Below are 24,222 nucleotides of genomic sequence, written 5' to 3'. Positions count from 1 at the left end.
CAAGCTATCCACTCTCTCTCCTCCATTAAAAGGCAACACGGTATCATAGCTTTATCAGTGTAATTGGGAAATAATTTATGGGATCAATGCTTCTCAAACACTCGAGGAAAAGCTGCTGTGTCCGTCTCGCGTCTGATCTCTTCTTCATCGTTTCCTTCTCTGCTCTCAGGACGCCTTGATTGTTAAAGTAACGGCATTAAGTTTGCTAATTAGAAAACAGAAAAAAGTCCGCTTTAACAATCAAGTCTAAATCAAGACTCCTCCTGGGACGCTTTCCTGAAGGATCTCCTCTTTTTGTTGCTTTGCTTTGAGAACGCACATTTGTCTTCAGTTAGAGTGAGGAGAAGAGGGGAGATTGGGTTACCTGGTCATGTGACTCAACCTGTGTGGTTCAGGTGGTGTTGAGGTGATGAACCATGTGATCTGGTCAGAAAATGATAAAGGAGAATGACTTAACGGTCCTTTTTGTCATTGGCCAGTATCTTCCTGTGCCGTTTCGACTGACTAGTGGAGGTTTCCTGTTGGATTTGAGTCCCGTGTTGCTTGATTGGTCGACGGGAAGGTTGTGTGCTTTATTGATTTGTTAAAACGGGCGGACAATGTGATTCCCTGGCTGTGAGCTTTTCCTGTATTTCTCTGGTCAGGTGGTACATCCTGTCTTCGGGCACGTCTCCCCTTTCCGGGGTGAAACTGCCCTTGAAGGCTGATTAGAGATCACCTCAACCTGCCTCCGCCACCCCCACAAGTACGCATTTCTGCTAAAGTCGGTAATTTGTGGGGAATTCTCCATCATATCCCCGGATCAGCTTTAAAGGAAGAACTTTCCCCGTCCTCCGTCCCGTCGCTTTGGAAATAATGGTAGGAAGCAAGGCAGGAGGTAAGGAAATAGGGAAGGAAAGAATGTGGGAGGGATTGAGGGAAGGAAGAGGAAAAAGGCCAGGCAGATGACCCCTCGCTCCTCTTCCACGACATTCCTTTCAGGGATGGGACTGCGTCCCGTTGGTTGACGAGAGGAGTCTGGTCTTGTCCTTCCCTGAGCCCCCCCTTTGCAGGGAGCTCCCGCTCCCGGTACCGCCGCCAGCGTCCGCCGCCCGCTCCTTCTCTCCCCGCTCCCTCTCGGATCCGCTCTCGGAACGCCGGGAGTTCTGACGCGAAGGGGTGCTGGGCTGACGGGAAAGCTGGCCGTTCTTCTCGTCTGAGGGGCCAGGGGTAAAACCGGGGAGAAAGGACGTGAAACAAACTACTAAACTACTGGTACATGTAGTTAATGTGTGTGTGTGTGTGTGTGTTTACTTCTTACCAGCCAGTGCCTGCACAGAAGGCTGATCATGAGTACTCAGGAGCTGAGCCTGAATTGTTTCCACCACTCTCTTGAATCTGCGACTGGGACCTGGTTGGGAGAGCATTCTTTATTATACATTTTTTTAAGGTCTAAAACGGGGAAAATTTGAAAATAAAATTTGAAATACAGGATACAGAAATTCAGCCTCAAGAATAAAAATAGAAAAAAACAGTAAAACTCAGATGAGCGTGAATTTGAAGACAAGAGTCTATAATTTAAAGGCCTTAACCAGGGGCGTTTTCTTTTTGTGTGAGATTATAATCTCACCCGTCAATATATTTTTGTAGTTTGTTGTTCTGTTGTTGTTTATGCCATTAGTGCTTTCACACAGAACATGAGAATTAAGCAGCTATAAAGCAATTTCACTTGTTTTTGTTGACGATTTTTCTGAGCATTTGCACCGTAAATAAAGGCATCAACCAATCGCACTGTGAGGAACAGACATAATTAAAATGTATACTACATTGTACAATAAACACGGAGGCGACAGTCCGAACCAAGATGGCAAACTTTAATTTACCTTTACTTTTACATTTCGCAACAAAATCCCTAAAGATATGTACACGGCGTGTACTGTTTACCAGAAGGAACTCAAATTCATTCAGAGCTATTTGCTAAATTTAAATAAAATAGATGACATGAGCTTAGGCTATACAAATATTTTATTTTACACAAACACTTCTGTTGGTCAGTTGGATGCTGGTGGTCCTCTGCCCTCGCAAATCTATCAAACCTTTTATTTAAAAAGTGCTGCAACTGTCGCGTGTTCGCTGCTGGTATGAATAGTTATGATGCAAAATATTTGCTAGTGTTGTTCTTTTTAAACCTCCAATAACTGATTTATTTAGCCACTTTGTGGGCAGCGGAAACAATTTAACAAGGGCATGTTGTCACCGTTTCCCAGGGAATAACTGGTTGCTCGCCAGAATAACCAGAAGTCGCGTCCATATCTGCCGCAAGGTATCATTGGATTAAGAATAAGAAAGATACGCACGGGACATAATTAGGTGTCTTTCACCTCCAGCTTTGTGTAGCTCTATTCATTTTTATAATCCACGTAAACACACCCTCCTACCTGTTATTAGAGTGAAAGTGACGCTGAAGATGCCCATCTCTCGTCTTCCTTCCCTCTCCGCTCGTTCCCTCTCTCGCTCCCTCTCTCCCTCGGAGAACGCGATGTCCACCTACAGGAGAGAAGGAGCATGTCTCTATGGGTTCATGATGCTCACACACAAAGACCAAAGACTGTTAAATATTTCTTAATGTAAAGAAAACTTGAAAAAAGTACTTCATGATAGCCCAGAAGTTATTTGAACTATGAACATGTTTTAGTTTTTATTTTTTGAGTACAAAAATCGCTTTTGATAGTTTCATCTGCAATAGAAATATTTCCCCAGTGGAAAATTGGTATTTTTGCATATTAAGATGTCATTTCATGGAGTATCTTCCAATGCTTCACACCTTTAAAATCTGTACGAGCCAAGTCAAAACATCATAATAATTGATAAAAGTATTGAAATGTGTTATACATTTTAAAAATAAATACAGTCTCTCAGTGTCCGTGGGATCTGATCTGTAGGGTTTTTAATAAGACCACAAGGGGGCACCAACGTTGGACATTTTCAAATTCTACACATAGCTGCTTTAAGGATAAAGTACAGCAAATGCTCCAAGTTGTGATCCTAACTAACTCTAAATTGAAAGCAGAACACAAAAAGCATGCAATATCGAGTCAAATATAATTTGTCTACAGGGATGTATATTTGTTAGCATAATACAATTTACATTTTTTGCTAAAGCTGCTTGAAAGCTTTGGATTGTATGCCAGTAATAGATTAGTAAATCACTGAATCTTCATGTATATGATGCCTACATTTAAACGCTCAAACTATTTACTGAAATGTTGACTAGAATCTGATATAAACTTCAGTGGATTTGAATGCTGCGTGGACAGCCAACATGCATTTGTAAAGATGGAGAGGAAAAATAAAGTAATGAAGTAATACTTGGAACTTGACAGGCTTCTGGAAGACAGAGGGGCCGCCTGAGGACTTGTACTCTGCCCGGAAACTGTTCTGAGACACCACACTGTGGCTGAGGGAGGGGATCTGGAGAGGCAGAAGAAAAAGGGTGACAGTCAGTGAAAACGATCAAATATTTAGTCTCTGCCTATAACGCCGCAAATTGTACTATAAAGTAATGCCGGAAGTTGTCAAGGCTTATTTAGGTTTGACCCGTACTCACTGAGAGAAAGGCGTGGACGATGTCGGCCTTGATGGAGCTGAGCGGCTTGTCTTGGATCATAACAAAGATCTGCTCCTCTTTCTCCAGGCTGATGAAGTTACCGAACCAGGACTTCTTAGCCAGTCTGAAAATGAACATGTGACAGATTAGTTATATTCACACAATCCACGCATTAACTGGCCCATAATGACTGACATAGTGTTCAGTCAAGGAATTGATTATTTAAAGCAGCGGTCCCCAACCCCCGGGGGTCATTTGGTACCGGGCCGCAGAGAAAGAATAAATAATATATATTATTTCCATTTTGTGGAAAGTCTGAAAGATGTTTTATTTTGAAAAATGACCGGATTCTCTCCCAATTATGTCCGCCTGTGCCTCTTGACACATGTCAAGACGCTTGTCTCGGTCACGTGATACATTACCTCAAAAATATATTATTTCCATTTTGTGGAAAGTCTGAAAGATGTTTTATTTTGAAAAATGACCGGATTCTCTCCCAATAAGAAATTATGTCCAAATTAGTCTTTAAATCAAGATTGTTTGCCTCTTGACACATGTCAAGACGCTTGTCTCGGTCACGTGATACATTACCTCAAAAATTAAGCCCACAAACTAGCGAAAATTAGGGATTGTCTGCAGTGACAGCAATCAAAACAAAATTACGAAGTAGACTGGACATAAGGAACACACTTCGGGTGTTGCATACGGTGACTCTACCACAGTGAATTGCAGTCCAAATATGGTCACTTCTGTTCACTGGTTGCAAAAAAATCAAAGATGGCAATTAGCAAAATGCTGGACTCAAAGCTTCAAATAGCAGTCCATAAACAAATGGGACTGCGTCCATTTCTTATATACAGTCTCTGGGTCTTTACTGTGATTATTCCCCAGTGAAACAGAATAGTTGACCGGTGTACAGTTGCAAGAAGGATTTAAATCAAATCCAAAAGTGGGCGGGCTGGGAAAGTAACCTGTTACGGAGCTACAGATGAGGGTGGCTCCACACACAGCTCCCTTATTGCTAAAGAATGCAGATTCATTGATGGGTGGATGTCATGATGTTATTGGTTGAAATTGGCCGGTACTAGCTTACGTCAGCATACCTCATATTTAGTTTTGCGAGAAGAAAAGATGACAGGATTTTGATATGAAAATATATGAAAGTTGATTATTTTGTTTGCATTTATTGTTAATTACATGCACAATATGTGCGTGGATGTGATCTAAATGGGTTTGAGAGGTAATCTTTCATTTCATCTTGACTTTAAAGAGATAGGTATTAAAAGGTGCGTTTCAAACAGAGGGTGAAGACAGGAATAATCAGACAGACGGAATGAGAAAAATAATGTGTTTTTTGGAACAATAAAGCATATAAACATGTTCTAATAGAAACACAAAATATAGGTGTGAACGTGAAAATGATAATGATAAGTCCCCTTTAAGTATGACCGAAGCCGATGCTTCTATACCGCTTAGAACAGGAAAATTAAACAAGGTGTCGAACTGATATTGAATTTCTCCACTTTGGAAAACAGTGCTATTAAATGCTATTAAAATGCTAATAAACGGACCTTGAGGTGAGTTTGTTTTTTCAACCAGCAAACTGTTGTAATGTTGTATTGCACTTAAAAGGGAGAGAAAAACCAACTGAGACTTGAGTGAACTTACTCTGGACTGGATTCGGGAGTCAAACTGGACATGTCCTCTGAGGTGGGGACTACAAAAAGGAAAACAGAAAGAGAGAGAGAGAGAGAGAGAGAGAGAGAGAGAGAGCAAGGAAGAAAAGAGGGAAAGGGGCAGTGAATCTTGATGACAAGCCCTAATCTAATTGCCCTAATTAGAGATTATCACACAGACATTTATCAACACAGCCGCAGGCTGCAGGCTGGGGCACGTGGGCCGTTCCTTGGTAATAATAGATTCTATCTTGGATGTGAGTAGATTAACTCAGATTGTTTAAATGGTTAGCGCAGCCTCAAGTTCACATTGATTGAGTTACTTTATACCTCATTCAGATGCAAAACTAGTTTTCAGGATGTTTTATCTTAACCAATTAGTGGAGAGGATCCACACCATCATCATCCTGTGTGAGTTGGTTCAAACTCACCTTGCAGTTTGCGCCGATGGAAGCGTGGCGAGCCCAGGAGGTTGTTTTTGAACGAGTTGAGCCTCGTTCTCCAGTGGGCGGAGCTGGAGGCGGCCATACCGCCGCTTCCACCCGGGCTGGAGGGCGGCGTCAGCGACAGCGAGGCCCCGCCAGCCCCGTCCGCCCTGGAAGAGGAGGACGAGGAGGAGGAAGAGGGAGGGGTGGTGGAGGAAGGATGGTGGATTTGGTGCACGGGCGTGCCCAGCGGGGTGGGCAGCGGCGAGCCCTGCGGCGTGACCTGCGACACAGGGGGAGGGGTGGCAGAGGAGTTAGAGGACGTGTGGACGTTCTTGGACTTGAAGACGGATGGAGAGGGGAAGTTGAAGAAGCGTGGGATGGGGGAGAGCAGTGGAGATGGGGACGGGGAGGGGGAGCGTGGGGTCTGGAGGGGGAGGGACTTCATGGAGTGGAGCTGGGGCCGCTCGGTGGGGCCCTTTGAGGGCAGGGTCTGTGTTTTGGGGTCGGGTGGTGGGCGGGTGGGCCGAGACGTGGTGCCACTTCCTGGTTTGGGGTCTTTGGAGGAGGAAGCAGAGTTGACTTCTGATTGGCTGAAAGTGAAGACCGGGCTCTGATGGGCAGACAGAGAGAGAGATGGGGAGAAGGAGGGACAGAGGGACGGACAGATGAGAGAGAGATGGTCATGAGTTATGGTTCATGGAAACGATTCTTCAACAAGCCACGATCAGGTGGAAGATGGATTTGGTGGATCTCTGTTCTTGGGTATAGCTATGAATGTGTTTTAGTCCATGTCAGCGTGGGCACACAGACATGTGTATGAGGTGGCATGGTGTCTATGAAATGGGAATGTGTATGACTCAGAATGTGACAGTGTGATGGAAAAGGCTGGCATAGCTAGCAGTGATAGTCTGAGCGAGAGTTAGCAGAGAAAAAAAAACAGCATCACAGGAAATTTGGTTTTTGTGCAGTTGATGGCCTAAACTGATATTTCTATATTGAAGCTGCTGATAATATATATATGGTCTCTATATACTGCGCTAGAAAAAGAAAAAGCCTGAAAAGACAGATATGAAACAGCTTTAGTCCGAAACACATAACAAAGAAAAGACCAAACTCAACTCCCACTGGTCCATAACATAGGTGGATCTGTTTAGTTTCAAGGCTCAGCATTTTTATCAAATAACCCTCAGACAGTAGGACATATTGAATTTTCATCAGGGACTATTTTCAGCTGTGGATGAATACACATTTGATATGCTTTGAACTATTTTTGCTTAACAGCATCAGGATGATGTATGTGGGATTGATTTAAAATAAAACCACAGTGCCCACGTCCATGGCAATAAAGGAACATATCACCCAGTGCAACAGTGTGGCTCAGTGTTGTGTTTACACTTTATACTTAGGATACACACAAAAACTTAAGAAGTACAATCACTTCATTGTTGGTTTTGTTTTTTTAACTGATTTTGTTGACAATAAGAGAATAAGACAACCTTTATCCTTCGAATATGGCAGGGAGAGTCTGTATTGACTATAACACCAGTCTCTGACAAATGCACCTTACTGTATGCACACACTATATCAATTAAATAGTAGGAGAACGGACATTGAACTGTTTTCCGTGGTCATTTGACTAGAACAAAAGACAATGGCAACTGTTATAAGTTGTTATGGTGATATAACCTATGTCAGTAAATTAGAAGTGCTGGTGGAGCAATTTTATAACCTTTGGACAGAGCGAGGCTGGGGCTAGCTGCTTCCCCCTGTTTCCTGTCTTTGTGCTAAGCTAAGCTAACCAACTGCTGACCAATAGCTTTTCACACAGACATGAGAGTGGTATTGATCTTCTCATCTCACTCTTGGCAAAAAAGGAATGAGCTCACTTGCCAGAATGTCAAACTGTTCCTTTAACTGCTTGTAAACAAAAGCAATAATATCTATGATAAGCAAATAATTATATAAACGTGTTCCTTTTGCTCATTAGAATGTCTGAAACTGAACACAAAGAGATCATCATATATGTAGAAATGATTTTCACACTGTTGCTGCAAAGTTCAATATTTCAAGCTAGACGTTAGATAATGATGCAAACTGTGCACATTAGTGCAGCTTTCAGTGCCAATCCCCCACTCTCATGAGTGTAATCATTTACTCAGATTATGTTTTTATTTGTTTTATTTACTATGTCTCTTGTTTTGCACTATCCTCTTTGCTGCTGTAATCCTGTAAATTTCCCTGCTTATTTTATGTGACGTAAAGTACAGAACGAAACATTTCACAGACCAGGACAGGATCGTTATAGGCATGGGGGAGATTAAAATGGGAGTCTGTTTGGGAGACTCAGCCATGTAGCTGTGTGACATAAGCATGGTTGATTAAAGTGTAAACTTGTGGGTTAAAAACTAAAACTTTTCTTTTTGAGTCTAAAAAAACCTCAAAAAAGGTTGAACTTTGTGTCTCCAGACAGCAGGTCAGACCTTGTTTTAAGGCAGCTAGGTCAGAGGCAGTGAATAGGTCTATAACACAGACTAAGAGAGTCAAATAGAGTAGAGTGAAGTTCTTACCCTGGGACTGCTGAGAGGACTGGAGGACAGACCTGTGGACGCTCCACTGACTGAACGAGACCTTTTTGAGACAGAAAAAAACACCAAGAGTCATCAAAGCAAATGGGACTTTTACGTGCAACAATAAAAAATAAATTCAGCAGTTCTGCTTAAAGGTTGAGTTCGTTATTGAGTATATTCCCACGTATAATTACGATATTAACTTGGCTGTCCAAAATTTCCATCAGTTAAAAATAATGTCATGATATGTCAGTGCTGGTTCTGACCTCTGGCTGTGTGCATTAGTGTCCAGGGCCCTGCGAGGTGGGGTGGGAGACCCCTGGTCTGTTACACTGAGGACCTCTAGGCTCTTCCTCTCAGGACGACAGCGACCATGACGTGTCAGCATGGGGGAGTCCACGCGTTTCCTTGGCGGGTCTTGGAGGACAGAAATATGAATTTCATCTTTTTTTAAATCAACTGGATTTTCAATGGTAAAAGCACAATTCAGGCGAAAAGTAAAGCTTTTTGACTTGTTGTTCGTGCATAGACCGTCAATAGGAGCAAGTGTTCTCACCAAGTTCGTTTCTGGGCGGCAGATCCTCATCTTCACAGCTGGGGTATCGCTCCTTCCTGTCCAACAGGAGGTAGTAGATCATCTTCTCCTGGTTCTCCCTGCAGAACAAGATGCAGAGTGACGGAGAAACCGAAGGTCAGAATGAGAGGAGACACAGAAAGCTTTTTGCCGATGGTACCGGCAAATACAGGAAAACCAGAGGCTTCGTCACATGTGAATAATGACAAAAAATATTTTAAGTGAGATGGTCATGTCAGGTCATATCAAAAGTATCTCTAAAAACACATATCTGCATATGAATGCATCATTTTTGGAAGGCATTAGTCGAAATTCAATTTCGAAACAAATTGGCTATCGTCTGACATGACTCAACTTATTATTAGCGAAAATAATAATAAAGTATTGTTAACTGAGTGTAAACTACTTATGAAACAGACCAGTCAAAGATGTCTGGCCGTTGTAGAGGCTGAATCATCTCCGGGCCGTAGCCGATGGGTTTAAAGATTGTATCATAAGCAATATTTAATTTATATTGTGTAACACTTAACCTAGACATTCTTTTGAAGTGATTCAAAGTTTCAGGTTGAGTTTAAAAAAAAATCCCAGTTGGCCTATTTTTTTTTGTCAGCTATTTAGCCCGCAAGCTAATTTAGCAAAATATCTGTTGCTACTGTTAACGACAGTCACTTGGGGGCAGGGCACGAATCCTTAAAAAGTTACATGTTACCAATCAGTTGCTTAGTTACACATCCAGCAACTACGGAAAAACATTAGAATTAATTTGGAGTTTTGTTTCTTGAAAATGTTAGTCAAATAATTACACTCCTTTTAGCTCTGATTTTAGTTTCTAATAATTCATACAGGGATTTTCTGACTCGTTATCTGCTAAATGCTCCACTTTGTTCACCAGTTAGTTGCCAAATTTGTCTGTCTGCTGTTTTGTTCTGGTCGGCAGTTTACAGTGGGTTTATCAGAGTCTTTTCACTGAAAATGGCTGCCTACTCTCTGGCTGAAGGGTATGATGAGAACTGTGAGACTCAGTCAAAACACTAAAGTTGCCGACCAGAAAACCAAAACAATGTGCTGAAAGACGCTTATAACCTTTTGTGTCTCCCTACCCACAACAGCTACTGCTATTATGGGTAGTGCGAGACCTCATCAGAGAAGGAGGACACAACGGACGGGTGGACGGAGAGATCAAAGAGCCCTTGTTGACATTGCTGCTCTTGTTCCTGCAATGTCAGGCAGATAAATGATGTAAGTAATTGACTGGCCACAATGAGACAAAAAAGTAAATGATAGAAAGAGACAGAGAGAGATTGTGAGAGAGAAATTAAAGTTACTACACACACAATAATGCATTTTTGTTTTCAGCATGCATGCAAGCCAACACGTTCTCCCTCCCAACTCGTCAAATACGGCAGCTTGGTCAGTGGCCCTACGCTTCAAACAACTACGTAGTTAAGGCTACGTAACATATGCGATGTAGTAACGCTATATCATTTAAATTAGGTAAACATTGACTTTTGGTTTCACACAGTACAGGAACAGGAATCTCCTGAGTGAAATGTCTTTGTTTTGTGACCCAACTGACCAACCAGACCCTCTACCCCACGCAGACGATATTACTCTTTATACTTCTAAATCTTACTTCGTCCTTTACTCTCGCCATAACTCCCGCCACGTAGAGCGTCATAGTTTAACACATAGATCCAGTGAGTAAGCTGCTGTATTTCAGGAGTAGGAAGCACACCTACAAATGTTGACCTCTTTGAGACTTGACATATTTGTTTTACTTGTCTAATGATTGCCAACACTTGCAGTGGGGATACAGATTTATATTTAAAATAATTTAATTCTTTCATCAATTCATAATTCATATTAATATATTATGCAGTTGGAATTAAAACAGATTTATAAAACAGTTTGATTAATGTTCTTCCTGTCATAAATTCCAACATACACCTCTCAACACTGGTTCACAACGATGTATTGCCATCCATTCAAAGTGGAAATGTTTGATGGGTTATATTTACTCACTCCTCACTTGTAAGGTCCTGTGTGAGTTTGACCCGGTCTCTGAAGCACCCTAAGGAGTACATGCTTTCCAGGACATCAGGGTCCAGGTCTGTTAAGGACAGGATCCTCTTCACACACACACGGCGAGGCGGCGGCTGCTCTGGGCAAGGCTCATTACGGCCACCCCTGATTGGAAAAAGTCAGCGTATGTAGTTAGTGAGTGCAATTACAAACGTCAGAAACATCTCAAAGTAACAGCAAGCAGTGATAAGCAACGAGGGAGAACTTTTTACAGTCGGATATAATGGTGGTTTGACGATACATCAGCCTGGGCCCTGGAGTAGTGTGTTACATTGCTTCCTGCATTTTTTCTTCCCAGAATTTTCATTGGGAGATTTCAATTTTTTTCTTGGAGGAAACTTTTCAAACTCAGTGCTTTCATCATGGCCATAACAGCTCAATAATTGCCAAATAGTTAAGTCACTGTAGTAGTAATATTTTGGTAAAAGGATTGCCTTTTAAAAACCCAAACTGTCGAATGCTAAGAAAATGGTAAATATTTTGGGCAGACGGAGGTTGTTATTTCAAAAGCAATGTAGGTCATATTAAGGATTAACCCAAGACTATATTTATATTACAATATATACTGTATATTTAACTTACTTTTAGTGATTATAGTGAACATATAAAATGCTAGTATGCCTGGAGTAGCCTGACAATGTAAAATGTAAAACAAAGGTCTTAGCAGCACAGTGTATGTACAGAATTGTATGAGATATGTTGTATTTTAAAATATTGTCTGACCAACAATAAGAAGAGAAGAGTGAAGGTGTGAAATTACAGACTTTAGTACCAACGATAGGGGCTTTGGTAATGAAGGGAACAGGGAAAATGCAGAGGAAGTAAGAAACAAGTAAGAAACATTACTTACTGGTACCAGGGGTGTTTCTGTATTGCTTCTAGCTGTAATCAAAAAAATAGAAGACAATATTACAGCATTGATCAAAACATAGTTTCCCGTTTTTACAGCTAATTTAACCCTACAATTATATATAAACAGAGATAAAGCATCTGCTGTCCAAACGAAAACTGGGATCTATGTAAAATACCTCATGATTAAACCAGTCTAAAGCTACCAGGTCAGGATTGTACCTTCACTCATAATGCTTAGCTTCTATCTTGCGCAGTGATGGTCAGAAAGTAATAAATGTATTTCATGAATGCACCTGTCTCGTGTCCCATGAACCCTGATTGCTAGCAGCATGGCTCTATGGATGGCTGGTCCATCCCTTTGATCCGGACTGAAATATCTCAACAAATACTGAATGCATTGATGAAATTTGGTGCAGATAGTCGTAGCAATTGTAATAACGTTACTTTTTATCAGATCATCATCGGGTATAAAGTTAATTTTGTCTAACACTTCAGTTTATAACCAAATACCTGCATAACTAAAGACACTCCTATCAGCCTCAGTATTTTCTTTATTGCTAATTAGCACCTATGCACCAGAACAGGATGGTGAACATGGTAAACATCACACTTGCTGATCAGCAGTTAGCCTACTGATGTTAGTATTTAGTTCAGGTACAGCCTCAGGACGCTAGAGTGGCTGTAGACTATTGTATCTGCATTAATGACCTGATAAGTCCAGCCATTCTTAGAGTGCCACAGGAGTGAGTCATAAAACCCAAAAATGTATGAGCATTTTTGCACCTCTGGTTTCTGGAATCTAAGTCAACGGGTTTCTGGTTAGATTCCTAAAATAAGATCTCTGGTTAACACAAGCTTTAGAGATTTTAACGTTTTGTCATTAAACATAAAGTAATGCAATAATCCTAAATCCAATGGAAATATCCCATTGGCTTTTTGTCCATGGAACCAGGGCGATTCTAACTTCCAGGGTTGGCCTACAAAAAATATGTCATCCCTGCATACAGTGGTCGCCATCGCATCAATACTGCACTGTATCTCTTAGAGTAATGGAGCAGCTGCAGTTCTGCAAGCCTGCAAAAAGTGGGCCTGCTGTGAATGCTCTATGCTGAAAGGAAAATAGCAAGCAGCTGTATGCAGTGAGAGCTTTGCATTTGTTAACACGGTTATAAAGTACTGTATGCAGCACAGAGGAGACACTTCCCGTTTCCTAACTCATATGAATATGTTGAAAAAGGCAAAAAAAAGATTTGTGGGCTCCTAATGTTCAGCCTGCTAGCTGCAGATATACTTTTGAGCTGGATTGAAATCCGTCTCCTTGCGTGTTGGTTGGTTTTCCATGGAGGCAACTAGCAGACAGAGAGAGAGAGACGGTCTGACCTGGTTTCAGGCTCCATTAATCAACAGCTCGTCAGACGAAGCCACAGCTTTGATTAAATCTGCTCTGTTGTAGCTGAATGACTAAATGACCAGGCTTTCTCTCCGTCAGCAGTCTCTGCAAACCACATTATCACAGTTGTCTGCACCTCTCGGCCTCCGAAGCATGGATTCCTCTGCACTCCACACGCCTGCTTTATCCCAACTTCTCTTTCTAAACTGAACGCGGTGGAATTTTTCCAGGGGTCCATTCGCTTGATCATTCATTCATTCACCCTCTTCCCTCTATCTGCTTCTGAACTGCCAGTCTCTTTTCAAGCCTTGCTTTCAGAAAAGAAAGATGGCATTCAGGTGAATAAGAAGAGAGGTCCTCGCCCCCTTTCACCCTGAGTGCCTCCATCTTTGCCTACAGCCATTTGATCCATCCATTAACTCATATTGTGTCATACATGCATATATTTATGCCTCTCTTCCTCCATACATCTCGGTTTCAGTGAGTCTCGTCTCTAAATAAACTGCTAACTTCCCTTTGAAGACAGAAATAAAAACTCTTTCCTGTCATGGCCGACTCCACTCTTGCCTTTAAGCAATACCCAAGGCCAATTCCTCTGCTCTTTTCTTATCACCTTCCTCCTCCCACTTTAAGGTCCGGTGTCAGCGACCATTTCTGTCACATTTTGAAGCAAAGCCTGGGGCTGGTTTATTTCTTTCCTCTCCCCCTCTTAAATGTCTGGTTTGAAACGGCTATGGTGCAATGTGACTGCTAATTGCTAAGCCCTGCCTTCCTTAATAAGGCACCTTTCTTTATTAATATGCAGTTCAGAATGAGAGTAGCAGCAGATTTAACATTCAAAATGCTTATTCATATTATTTTTATTTCAAGCAGAGGCAGGCTTCTCATTTCTAGACGGCAAGTAATATTTCTTATATATATATATATTATATATTATTTATATTTCGTACTCTCCGTGTCCAAGCCCCATGGTCCCTCCCCGCTCACCGTGAGTCTCTTGTCAGGGTTGACTTCTATCATTCCTTTTAGCAAAGCTTGACAGTCGGGAGGTATAAAGTGGGGCATGTGGAATACCCCGCTTTTCACTTTCTCTAGAAGTTGCCGCAGGTTATCATGGTCAAAGGGCAAGGCACCCTGGAAAGGGATGGGAGAAGATGGAGAGAGACAAAAAAGACCAGAAAGTAGGATGAGAGGGATACAAAGAGATGAAATAGTTTTTGAAGCACGCATTTTTGGAAGTGGCACCAAAACGTGTTACACTCAGCATAGTTAAAGGAATAGTTCAACATTTTGTGTAATACACAAATATACATTGTAAAAAAATTGTTTTCCTACCATAGCAGCCGATAAGCTTAGCTTAGCATTATGCCTGAAAGCCTGCCTAGCAAAAAGTTAACAAAAACTGCCTACAAGCACCTATTAAACTCAATAATTAATGCTATAGGATATTTTTTTAATCCATACAGTAACGGAACTGTAAAATGAAAGGTTTTTTTATGGGTTGGCTATGTACTACATTTTTGGACTAAACAAAGATATATTGTGTGAATTTAGGAGCTTGAGATGTGCCGGTAGGCGTATTTTGTCACCTCTGTCGAACCTTTCCTTTAAAGGCACCCTGCTGAGTGTTCTTGTAGACAAATACAGCTATGTCTTTGTGTTATGTTTCTCACAAAAAAGGCATCGATGTACATTTAAGGCTTTTTTTTAATCTCCATCCTTGTCTTTTTCTTCCTGCTTTTAGCTGGCGCGATGCTGCATTTCTTGGCAGGTTACCGTCACCAACTGTCATTCGGTGGAAAAGTCGCGTCACCCACGTACTTGTGCATCCCACTGCCTTGCTAGTAGGATGTACAAGATATAAACAAAATGGTGACCAGCTCATCACAACATTGCTCGGGGCTGCCAATAGCTGTCAAAATCTCCACAGGGTACCTTTAAGATTTAATGCTGATACGCTGACTGTCTGGCTTCAAAGGGCAGAGAGAAACATTCTGGAAAAATAAAGAAAGGAAACAGAACAAAAGAGTCTTCTTACCACAAGAAGAGCAAAGAGGATGACTCCACAGCTCCAAACATCGGCTCTGCGACCATCATACTTCTCCCCCTGAAACACAAATGCATGGACAGGGAAGCTTAGACATGGACACGCACACTCACACACACACAAATACACACACACTAACACACTGAGAGCAAAGTAACTAACCCGTATGACCTCTGGGCAAGCATAATGTGGGGATCTGTAAAGAAAGAAGAGGCTATTATTAAATGATTTCACCAGATACAACAATGCATGCAGATAAAGGACGCAGGTGCTGATTTGGTGAATAACTGAGAGACCCTGCTCTTTTATTCATTGAATGGACTGAGTAGATGAATCCAGGCGAAAGCTACGATCTCTTAATAATTTTATTTGGTAAATGCACGTTAAACTTGCATTCTTTCTGATGGCCATCAGGGGGCCTACTTCTCACTTGATTTATTACCTCAGGAAACACTTTAAACATGAGTTAATGCTCTCAAATGCTTGTTCAGATTCTTCTTCAAAAGGACTTGGAACAAGATGACTTGTACAGCATGATGTTCATTTAGTATATTATGGTCCCATTAAGAGTAAACGAGAGCATAGAACAGGGTAAGATTTAGGGCGTGGCTACTTTGTGATTGACAGGTTGTCACCACACTATTGTCCGGTGTGGGAGTTGTCTGTGTTTCCGTCTGAGAACTTCAACTCTTTCACAGTGTGTTATCAGTTCATGAAAGTTACTTGTAGCATTTTGGTCATTGAAAAATTCTGCGTTTTGTTGTACTGAGTTCCACCCTCTTGTGTCCCCTCTGTTTGCGAAAAACCAATATGGCGACGCCCAAAAAAACAATATGGAAACGGCCAAAATGCCAAACTCAAGGTTTCAAAACGGGACTCCACAAACCAATGGGTGATGTCATGGTGACTACGTCCACTTCCTATATACAGTCTTGGTATGACTGTATATAGGCCCATATGGCCGGTATGAATTCAAGCTAAGTTTAGCCCATCTATCTAACCCAGTACTCACCCACAACTGGTTTCCAACAAGCTGTCTCCGACTTGTAGCGAGGCCATGCCGAAGTCTGCTATCCTGATGTTATTCTTCTCATCCAGGAGAAGATTCTCTGGCTTCAGGTCTCTGTGACTGGACACACACACACACACACACACACACACACACACACACACACACACACACACACACACACACACACACACACACACACACACACACACACACACATTTAAGGAAACTCTTTTTCCAGACCATAAACAGCAGCTACAGCTAACCTTGTTTGTACACTTAGTAGACTTTCACATGATATGTAAATATTTATATAAAAAGGGAGTTCCACTGTTTATTAAAGCATAATGATCTACAGTGCAGATCACTGCACAAGATACACACACGCACAAGTACGCACATGAATGCACATGTGGATGACGCTAATGGTTTTACATATTTCACTGATCTTCTGTTAGGGCTTATGCATAGTAACACAAGAATGAGTCAACAAAAGGAATAAAGAACATCAGTGCATTTTTTCACCACAGAGACAATCTCCTGTCTTCTTTAACACAAAGTATGCTGGTTGAGCTAGTTTTAAACTAGTTGAGGGGATAGTTTGGATAGTTGTCCATAGTCAGTGTATTGCCTACAGTAGATGGTGGTCGTTACAGCCCCAGTTTAGAGAAACAAACAGTAGTACCAGCAGGGAAGCAAAGCCACGTACTGCTGTTCAAGCCACCTAAAACAAATCTATATCAGTTTAAGTATTTGCTATATTTAGAATATTGTCCTCTTACAGTGAGACAGCTCTTTTCCATAGGGAACTGAAGCCCTCATATAAATCTATGCTCTCATAAAAAAACTACCAGACTCCATTGCAAAAACAGTAATTTTACTTTGCAGAACACAGAAGTTGCTGGTCTAAAGCTACCTCGAGCGGTTAGTTAGTTAGCTTCTGTCATTGTGTAACTTTAGTGTCAAAGGGTTAGGTTAGATTCATCAAAGCAACACAATAACACAAACTAACTGATCAAGGCAGCAGTAGACCAGTAACTCTTGTATTCTACAAGGTAAAAATACTGTATTTTCATTGGAGTCTGGCTGCGTTGGAGAGCATAGGTAACAGCTTAAGTTTCCTGTCGGAAACACAAACTGTATTGCTGTCTAACGGCAAGGTGAACTGGTGATTATATTCTAAATATAGCGTACACTTAAACTGATATTGATTATTTTTAGGTGGCTAAAATACAGTTTGCTGCTGCACCCATTCCACAGCAGCTCATTGCTTTGCTTCTCTGCAGTAACTAATAGTAACATTGACTATCGATGAGTACCTCATAGAACCCCACCAGTTTTGGGTCACATGACCACCTCATAAACGTGGACGTGTGTTTCCAACTTTATAGTTCTAATCCATAGTAGACTGTGTGACCTGATCAAGAGGTCAGGACTTTCTACTATAGAAAACATATATGTATATATGTCTATTTTTTGCCATTTATAGGACAGTTAATAGTGAAGGAGGCAGATAGGTCTCCAGCTGTTTGGCAGGTGGGGCCCTTCACACTACCATAGGCCCCCTTGAATAGTGTTTCCCATTCCAATAAACAGAGTTTCCTACACAGGCCCTTTGCACAGTAGGAGTTAGGTCTTAGGTTTGGTTATGGATAGTCATTGCAGAGATAGCTTGTTGGTATTAGGTGAGGGGTTTGGGTTGAGGTTAAGATCGCGGAAAAATACTGGTCAGGGTCAACAATACATTTTGGCATATTTTAAGGTAAGAGGAAACACAAAACGATAGGGGAACAGACTTTGACTCAACACCGAAAATCAGTGACGAAAGTTTGAGAGACAAAACTGGAAACGATACAACAATGAAAAAGGTCAGGCCTTAAGGTCATCAGCCTCTCACTGACCATATGGAGTGACTGTGGCAGAAGTCAAGGGCGGAGATGATTTGTCTGAAGAACTTCCTGGCCTCTTTCGGGGTCAGCCTGCCCTTCTTCACCAGGTAGTCGAATAATTCTCCACCGGACACATGCTCCAAAACCAGGTACCTGGGGGGGTCAGGAGGTCGGAAAAGTCAGACAATAAAAACAGGTGAGGACAGGGGAGCATGTTAGAATTCATGCACTCAAGCCATGGATGCTTCCTCCATACATAAAAACTCAAACAAACACCCACAACCCTCTATATCGCCCATGTCATGCGGTTATTTATCTCAGTTTTGTCTTACAGAACCTCTTTTCCCTTTCAAATTCAAGGTTGTTCCTTCTCTGGCGCAGATCCAGAGGGAAGATTAAAAAACGAAACAAAAAAAAGAAAGGCAGTCATCGGCAAGGAGAAAGATAAAGAGATACTCACAGGTATTTGTTATTCTCATAGACGTCATGCAGCTTCAGAACGTGAGGGTGCTCTATTAGTTTAAGAATAGCTATTTCTCTCTCCACCTGGATGGAGGCAGAGAAGGGAGACGTGTGGAAAAAGGTCAAGAGAGAGGGAGAGAGAGGAGATAGGTTAAAAAAGAATAGAGATTGAAATGTCAGCAGGAAGAGGAAGGTAAACATGAAGGAAGGTAAAGAGAGAGAGAGAGAGAGGGAGAGAGGGAAGAAGAGTTAGGTCAAATGTGGAGCAGCGGGAGGCAGTATTAAATGTTATTGTCAAAATTGTTAAGTGTTCATTTAAAAGCAGAAACAAGTCGTTTTAGTTGTAGACAAGTGAGCACTCTGATGAAGAGTGTTTTTTAAAGTATGAAGGATAATTGGTAGAAAAAAGGCAGGAACAAAGAATTGTTCTCATCAATTCTTTGTAAAGTTAGCTAGCTCAGACCGATACCTCCTAACGTACTTATTCTTGAAGCGGCACTAATTAATATTTTTGCAAGCAAATATTTACATATTTTTTACAGCAAATAGAAACTCTAAAAACTCACTGTTAACTACCTGTTTAGCAGCAAACATCAGACAGACACAGTTAGCAACTAGCTGGTGAAAACAGTGGAGCATTTAGCGGCTAAAGAGCCAGATATATATCCTCAGAAGTTGGTGGGAACCAAAAACGGAGCTAAAAGACAGTGAATATTAGACTCACATTATCCAGGTTGGGCAGAGAAATTGACCTCAAACGAATGCTAATGTTGCTCTATGTCTGCTAGATGAGTACATAGGCATCCGTTCGCTAACGCTAAGCTAAGTTGCTTAGCTATATCAACTTCAAAAGAGCACATTATGTCACTTCTTCGCAATAAAATCCCTCCGTTATTTTTACTGATTACTCTTCCTCCCTGCAGTATTAGTAGACTTAAATTGTTGTAGCATAGCCGACAACAAAGCGCCGCTAGTTCCCTCTAAAAGTCCCCTCTTATTTAGTTTTTTTGCTTTTAATTTGAAGCAACAAGCGTACAGACACGACAGTTAATGCGTCCTGGCGTGATCAGATGACAAATGTCGCATTGAGAGGACAAGTGTTACCATGGCCATAGTGACCAAAATAACCCTTAAACTTACATAAGGTCATGTGAGTGACTAAGATGGACTCAAACCCATCCTTTAGAATGAATCATTTTTTGTTTATTTGGTTGCATTTGTGTGCTAAGTTTATCTGCTCTCATTTCAGCACAAGCAGCTGTCTTTAGTATGACCTATTAAACAGTCACACGTGCATATCGGTTTGCTCTCCACATGGGGCCGATTGATTACTGGATGGTAAATTTGTGGTAAAGTCATTCTCATTGTGATGTGAAGGACTCTGAAACGTGTCAATGTTTTGATGAATGCCTTCATTTAATTCAATTTAAAGTCTATTTGGTCCATTGGTAGCTATTAGCCAATCCCTGAGTACATACACATCTTTGCATGAGACTCTGTTTCATTTGATAAAAAAAAAAAATGGATTGTGATGATCTGTTGTAACAGATACAAAATATTTAGTGGCAACTTTATTAGGTACACATGTGCAGTCTAATGAAATCCAATACAACGGCCCAACAATGAACACAGCTCATGATAATCAGCTCTGGGAGATTATTTTTAACTATGACCTCAGTAACAGACAAATAATTGAATAAACACCTCTATGAGAGTAAAACAATCTTTATAGACTTCGTAAAAGTTTACAGCACAGTTGTATTGGATTGCATTAGACTGTAGGGTTGTGTGTTGGCAAGAATCTTGCAATACGATACGTGTCACGATAGAGGGGTTACGATAGAGGGGTTACAGTTCGATATATTGCGATATATTGCGATATTTTGCGAAACTGTAAGCAAGGCGATATATTTCGATATTTTAATCTTATTCTAGGAAAACTGTCATAAAGAACACACGCCATATGCATAACATCTTTGTTAAACACGTTTTTAACCACAGATTCTGTTCTGTTTGCATAATTATTTAATGCAATCAGGACAGTTGGATTTGCATTTTTCACAGCTCCTGAAACATCCGACAACATGGCACTACTTTTTGTGCAATCTCAGCCACCGTCTGCCACGTATCTCTGCCCGTAAAGGCCCATTGAGAGTCGATACAGTATCACAAAACATAATATCGCGATTTCTATAAGACTATACCTAATAAAGTGGACACTGAGTATATTAGAGGATGAGACGTGGGCAACAGCTGTCAGAAACATGGTTACAAACTCGTTAGGTTTTTGCCTCTGTGACGTGTTGTAGCCTCAGAGCAGGAAGCTAAAAGCCACGTCTGGAGTGTCGACAGGAAAAAAGCTACTTGTAGTTAAACGTGCTTCAGCTGACCCGGTAATGCAGTTACTGGCAGTTAGCACCCCCGAGTAGGCAATGGGCAGCTTTCCAAAGCAATACAGATTGAGAGGTATACTATAAACCAGATGACCGGCATTTCCAGTGGCTGAAGGTTTTGTCTCTGGTGCTAAAGACTGACATTCCCTGCATTTGTCATCTGGCTAACGAAAGAAACAAAAACACAAACATTTGTCTAGATAATACTTAAACCAGTGTTTTTAAGAGTCTAGGATTTGTGCATGTAAAAGTTAATCCTCTTTGAAAATAAAACATTCAGTGTATAACGCTGCGTTACGATTTGTCTCTAATTCTGGGTTTTCCCACACATCATTGCAGTCCGTCTGAGTGAGTTGGTCTGTTTTCTGTATAAAACCATAGAATGGAACGATGGTTAATTTTTGCCAAAAATTCAGTAGCTGCAACCACCATTCCTAGGGACCGTATTGTTTTTGGTAAAAGCGTTTTTAAAGTCTTTGCCCCCTCATCTTGACGTAAACTACGGAGACATTTTCAACAAGATTATTTCATAAACATTCAGGATTTGAAAAACCAGATTAAGGATCATTTGAGCACCGAATGAACTTGCCCTGACACTGAAAGACAATTATTTTGTTGGTGCAATGTGTTTGTTTTACGTGTGATGTACATTCAAGTGAAACTTTTTCATGTTTCCATGTTACTTTCTGCAGTTTTATTTTTTTAAATCTTTTATTTGTGGTTTTTAAGTGGGGAAACTTTTACACTGCCATCTTGGCCTGAACCCCACCTTGCAAATGAGCTACAAAAACTCAATGGGATCATCCTGGCTGGATAAAGGTTACGTTAAGGTTAAATACTACAACATACGACACCATGACTCAGACCTTCCTTGTGCCCAAAGTTTTCCCAGGTGCAACCTTTAGAAAAGAGAAACTAGACGGCCAAATTAGAAACGCTAGTGTGGAACAGCTTTTTTAATTTTTTTTCAGTTTTAAGCAGCAGTATGTAGCTTCCATCAGAGGGCTTAATTAGCAGAATGGAATCATCTCCATTGTTCGGTGCACAGGAGCAGTGTGCCCACACACTCGGCAGCTTCCACGTTGCAACACGCAGACAGGTCTTTTCTTGACTAAAATAAAAATACATTTCTGTTGCTATTTCTGCAGGCCGAAGATAGCTAACTGGCACGATTCTGAGCTTTGTGGCCACCGAGACAATACTCCTTGTCGTGGCTCTGAGGTCAAACACGAGCACGGCGTACCTTCATTAGGACCGATTCGGAGAGTTTCTCTCTGTTGACAATCTTGATGGCCACCTTCTGTCCCGTGATGCAGTGGACGCCCAACTTCACCAGCCCTGAGGGACACAAACAGAGACACAATCTCAAATCTCAAGTCATCATGCAGTGTGAAAACAGGAAGGGAGGCACATCATTAATAATTCAAAAATAGCTTTACTGACATTGTCACACACATTGGCCATACTCGGCTCACAAAAAGACAGGATATATTAAAGAAAATACATCATGTGATGAATTTAATGAGGTCCTTTATGAGATTGTATCAGAATAAATGAGGCTGGGGTGATTCTGAATGCTGGATCAGCTGTTCACCCTGCCACAAGAAGACCCAAAGCCCCCCCCTACCTGTCTGTCCCTTCCCAAGGGTCTTCTCCAGCCGGTAGGGCCCCACATACTGGTTGGACGGGCCCACCGTCAGCTCCTTGCTGCTCATCTTTCCACAAGAGGGGGTCCAATTTATTTTTTTTACACTCCTGTTATAAGGCGGATTAAGACGGCTCCTGTGTCACGCACATCCCAGGACTGACTGGTCGTGATCCTAACGCCGGGGCCCTGCAGGCTACTCCCATGCACTTCATGCGGGCCAGCCGCTCCGGAGCTGGGGAGTAAATGAGCCGGCTCTGTTTCCCACCTCAGTTAAAAAAAAAAAAAAAAATCAGCATCACTCAGAGTAGAAAGAAAAAGAAAAAAAGATCAGAAGGACGTGTGAGGGTGCTGATGGGAGGAGGTATAGTCCCCTCTTTTTGCTATAAATAACAGTAGTTTAAAGTCAATTGATGTATAGAGCCTATGCAGCTGGCTTTTAAAAAAAAGTGGAGCAGAATGGAGAGATCTCATACAGAGAGGCTGCAGATTGATTCCTGTAAGAGCAGGGTCTCAAATATCCCAAGTCAGAATGCCCCTGATTGAATCCATTCTCTGATCGATATCAGGGACCCCCCTCCTCCTCCTCCTCCTCCTCCTCCTCCTCACTGCTGCTGCTGCTGCTGCTACCGTCCGAAAAATGTTTTCATCATCCTTCCCAGGCTGGTACATTCCCCTCCACCTCCACCTCTTTCGTTCTCCTTTTTCTTTTTCTTCCTCTTGTGCAGATAATACTCTTATTATCACAACAGCATCAGCAAGAAGAAGAATGGGTTTTCCAATATCCGGTGCACACTTTGGCTCACCCCTCCCCGGCCCTGCATCAGGAAATAGAGGGAGAGAGAGTGAGAGGTGGAGGGTGGAGGGGGGGAGGAGACGACAGACCGGACTAGACGGGTGGGGTAAAAAAAAAAAAAAAAAAAAAAAAAAAAAAAAAAAAAAAAAAAAAAAAGAGGCTTCGGTCGGGACGACACCGACAGAGGATCAACGCTCGGCCCGGTGATGGATCCGGCTTCTAGAAACAACAAGCATCCTCAGCTGGCCTGGTGGTGGTGTAGCCGACTCCTCTTCCTCCTCCTCTTCCTCCCTCCTCCTCCTCTCTCTCAGTGTCTCTTGTCTCTCTCTCCTCCTGGCCGGCTGTGCTCATGATATCACCGCATCTCCTCGATAAAGATAAATTGGCCTTTGGAGAAAATGATTCTTTCAGGTTATCTGAAGTTGTGTCACCTCATTCACGGGATGGACTCTTCTTCTTCCACTCCTCTGCTATACCTCCTCTCCTCTCCTCTCCTCTTTTTTCTCTTACCCCCCACCTCTCACACTCCTCCTCCTCCTCCTCCTCCTCCTCCCTCTCTCTAGCTTCCTTCTCCTCATCGGTCAGCATCAGCATCCGGGTTCCGCTTTTTACCCCTCCCTCTCTCGCCTCCACCCTTTTTTACTACGGCAAAAGTCTCCCACATTATGTGATTGGCTGCAAGTACAGAGGATACCAACCAAGTGACACATGTTCTGAGTCAGTAACACAGATAAATGGAAGAATATTGGATTCATATTACAGAACTCTTAAAGGCACCAAGCATATGTTTGACTCATTATTCTTGCATGCATGATTGTATTAATAA

General features: G+C 41.8%; 1 protein-coding gene across 2 annotated transcripts; it reads right to left on the bottom strand.

Moving 5' to 3' along the window:
- Positions 1 to 977: 977 nt before the first annotated feature.
- brsk1b (BR serine/threonine kinase 1b) lies at positions 978 to 22,670 on the bottom strand. Of its 2 annotated transcripts, none has more exons than XM_054607914.1 (20): positions 22,583 to 22,670; positions 22,199 to 22,293; positions 18,561 to 18,646; positions 18,113 to 18,253; positions 16,215 to 16,331; positions 15,365 to 15,398; positions 15,194 to 15,262; positions 14,143 to 14,289; positions 11,764 to 11,795; positions 10,854 to 11,018; positions 8,814 to 8,911; positions 8,524 to 8,674; positions 8,258 to 8,318; positions 5,694 to 6,300; positions 5,255 to 5,303; positions 3,587 to 3,710; positions 3,349 to 3,450; positions 2,418 to 2,526; positions 1,301 to 1,390; positions 978 to 1,195 (listed from the first exon to the last, which is right to left on the bottom strand). In XM_054607914.1, the coding sequence occupies exons 1-20, from the start codon at positions 22,668 to 22,670 to the stop codon at positions 978 to 980; spliced, it is 2,583 nt and encodes an 860-aa protein (XP_054463889.1). The 2 variants fall into 2 exon arrangements, with proteins under 2 accessions (XP_054463889.1, XP_054463887.1); XM_054607912.1 differs by having other exon boundaries at positions 978 to 1,207; positions 1,304 to 1,390.
- Between the last annotated feature and the right edge of the window lie 1,552 nt (positions 22,671 to 24,222).

This window comes from Anoplopoma fimbria, chromosome 11 (genome assembly GCF_027596085.1).
Source record: "Anoplopoma fimbria isolate UVic2021 breed Golden Eagle Sablefish chromosome 11, Afim_UVic_2022, whole genome shotgun sequence".
Classification (NCBI taxonomy): Eukaryota; Metazoa; Chordata; class Actinopteri; order Perciformes; family Anoplopomatidae; genus Anoplopoma; species Anoplopoma fimbria.
This window is presented reverse-complemented; position numbering and strand designations above follow the sequence as displayed.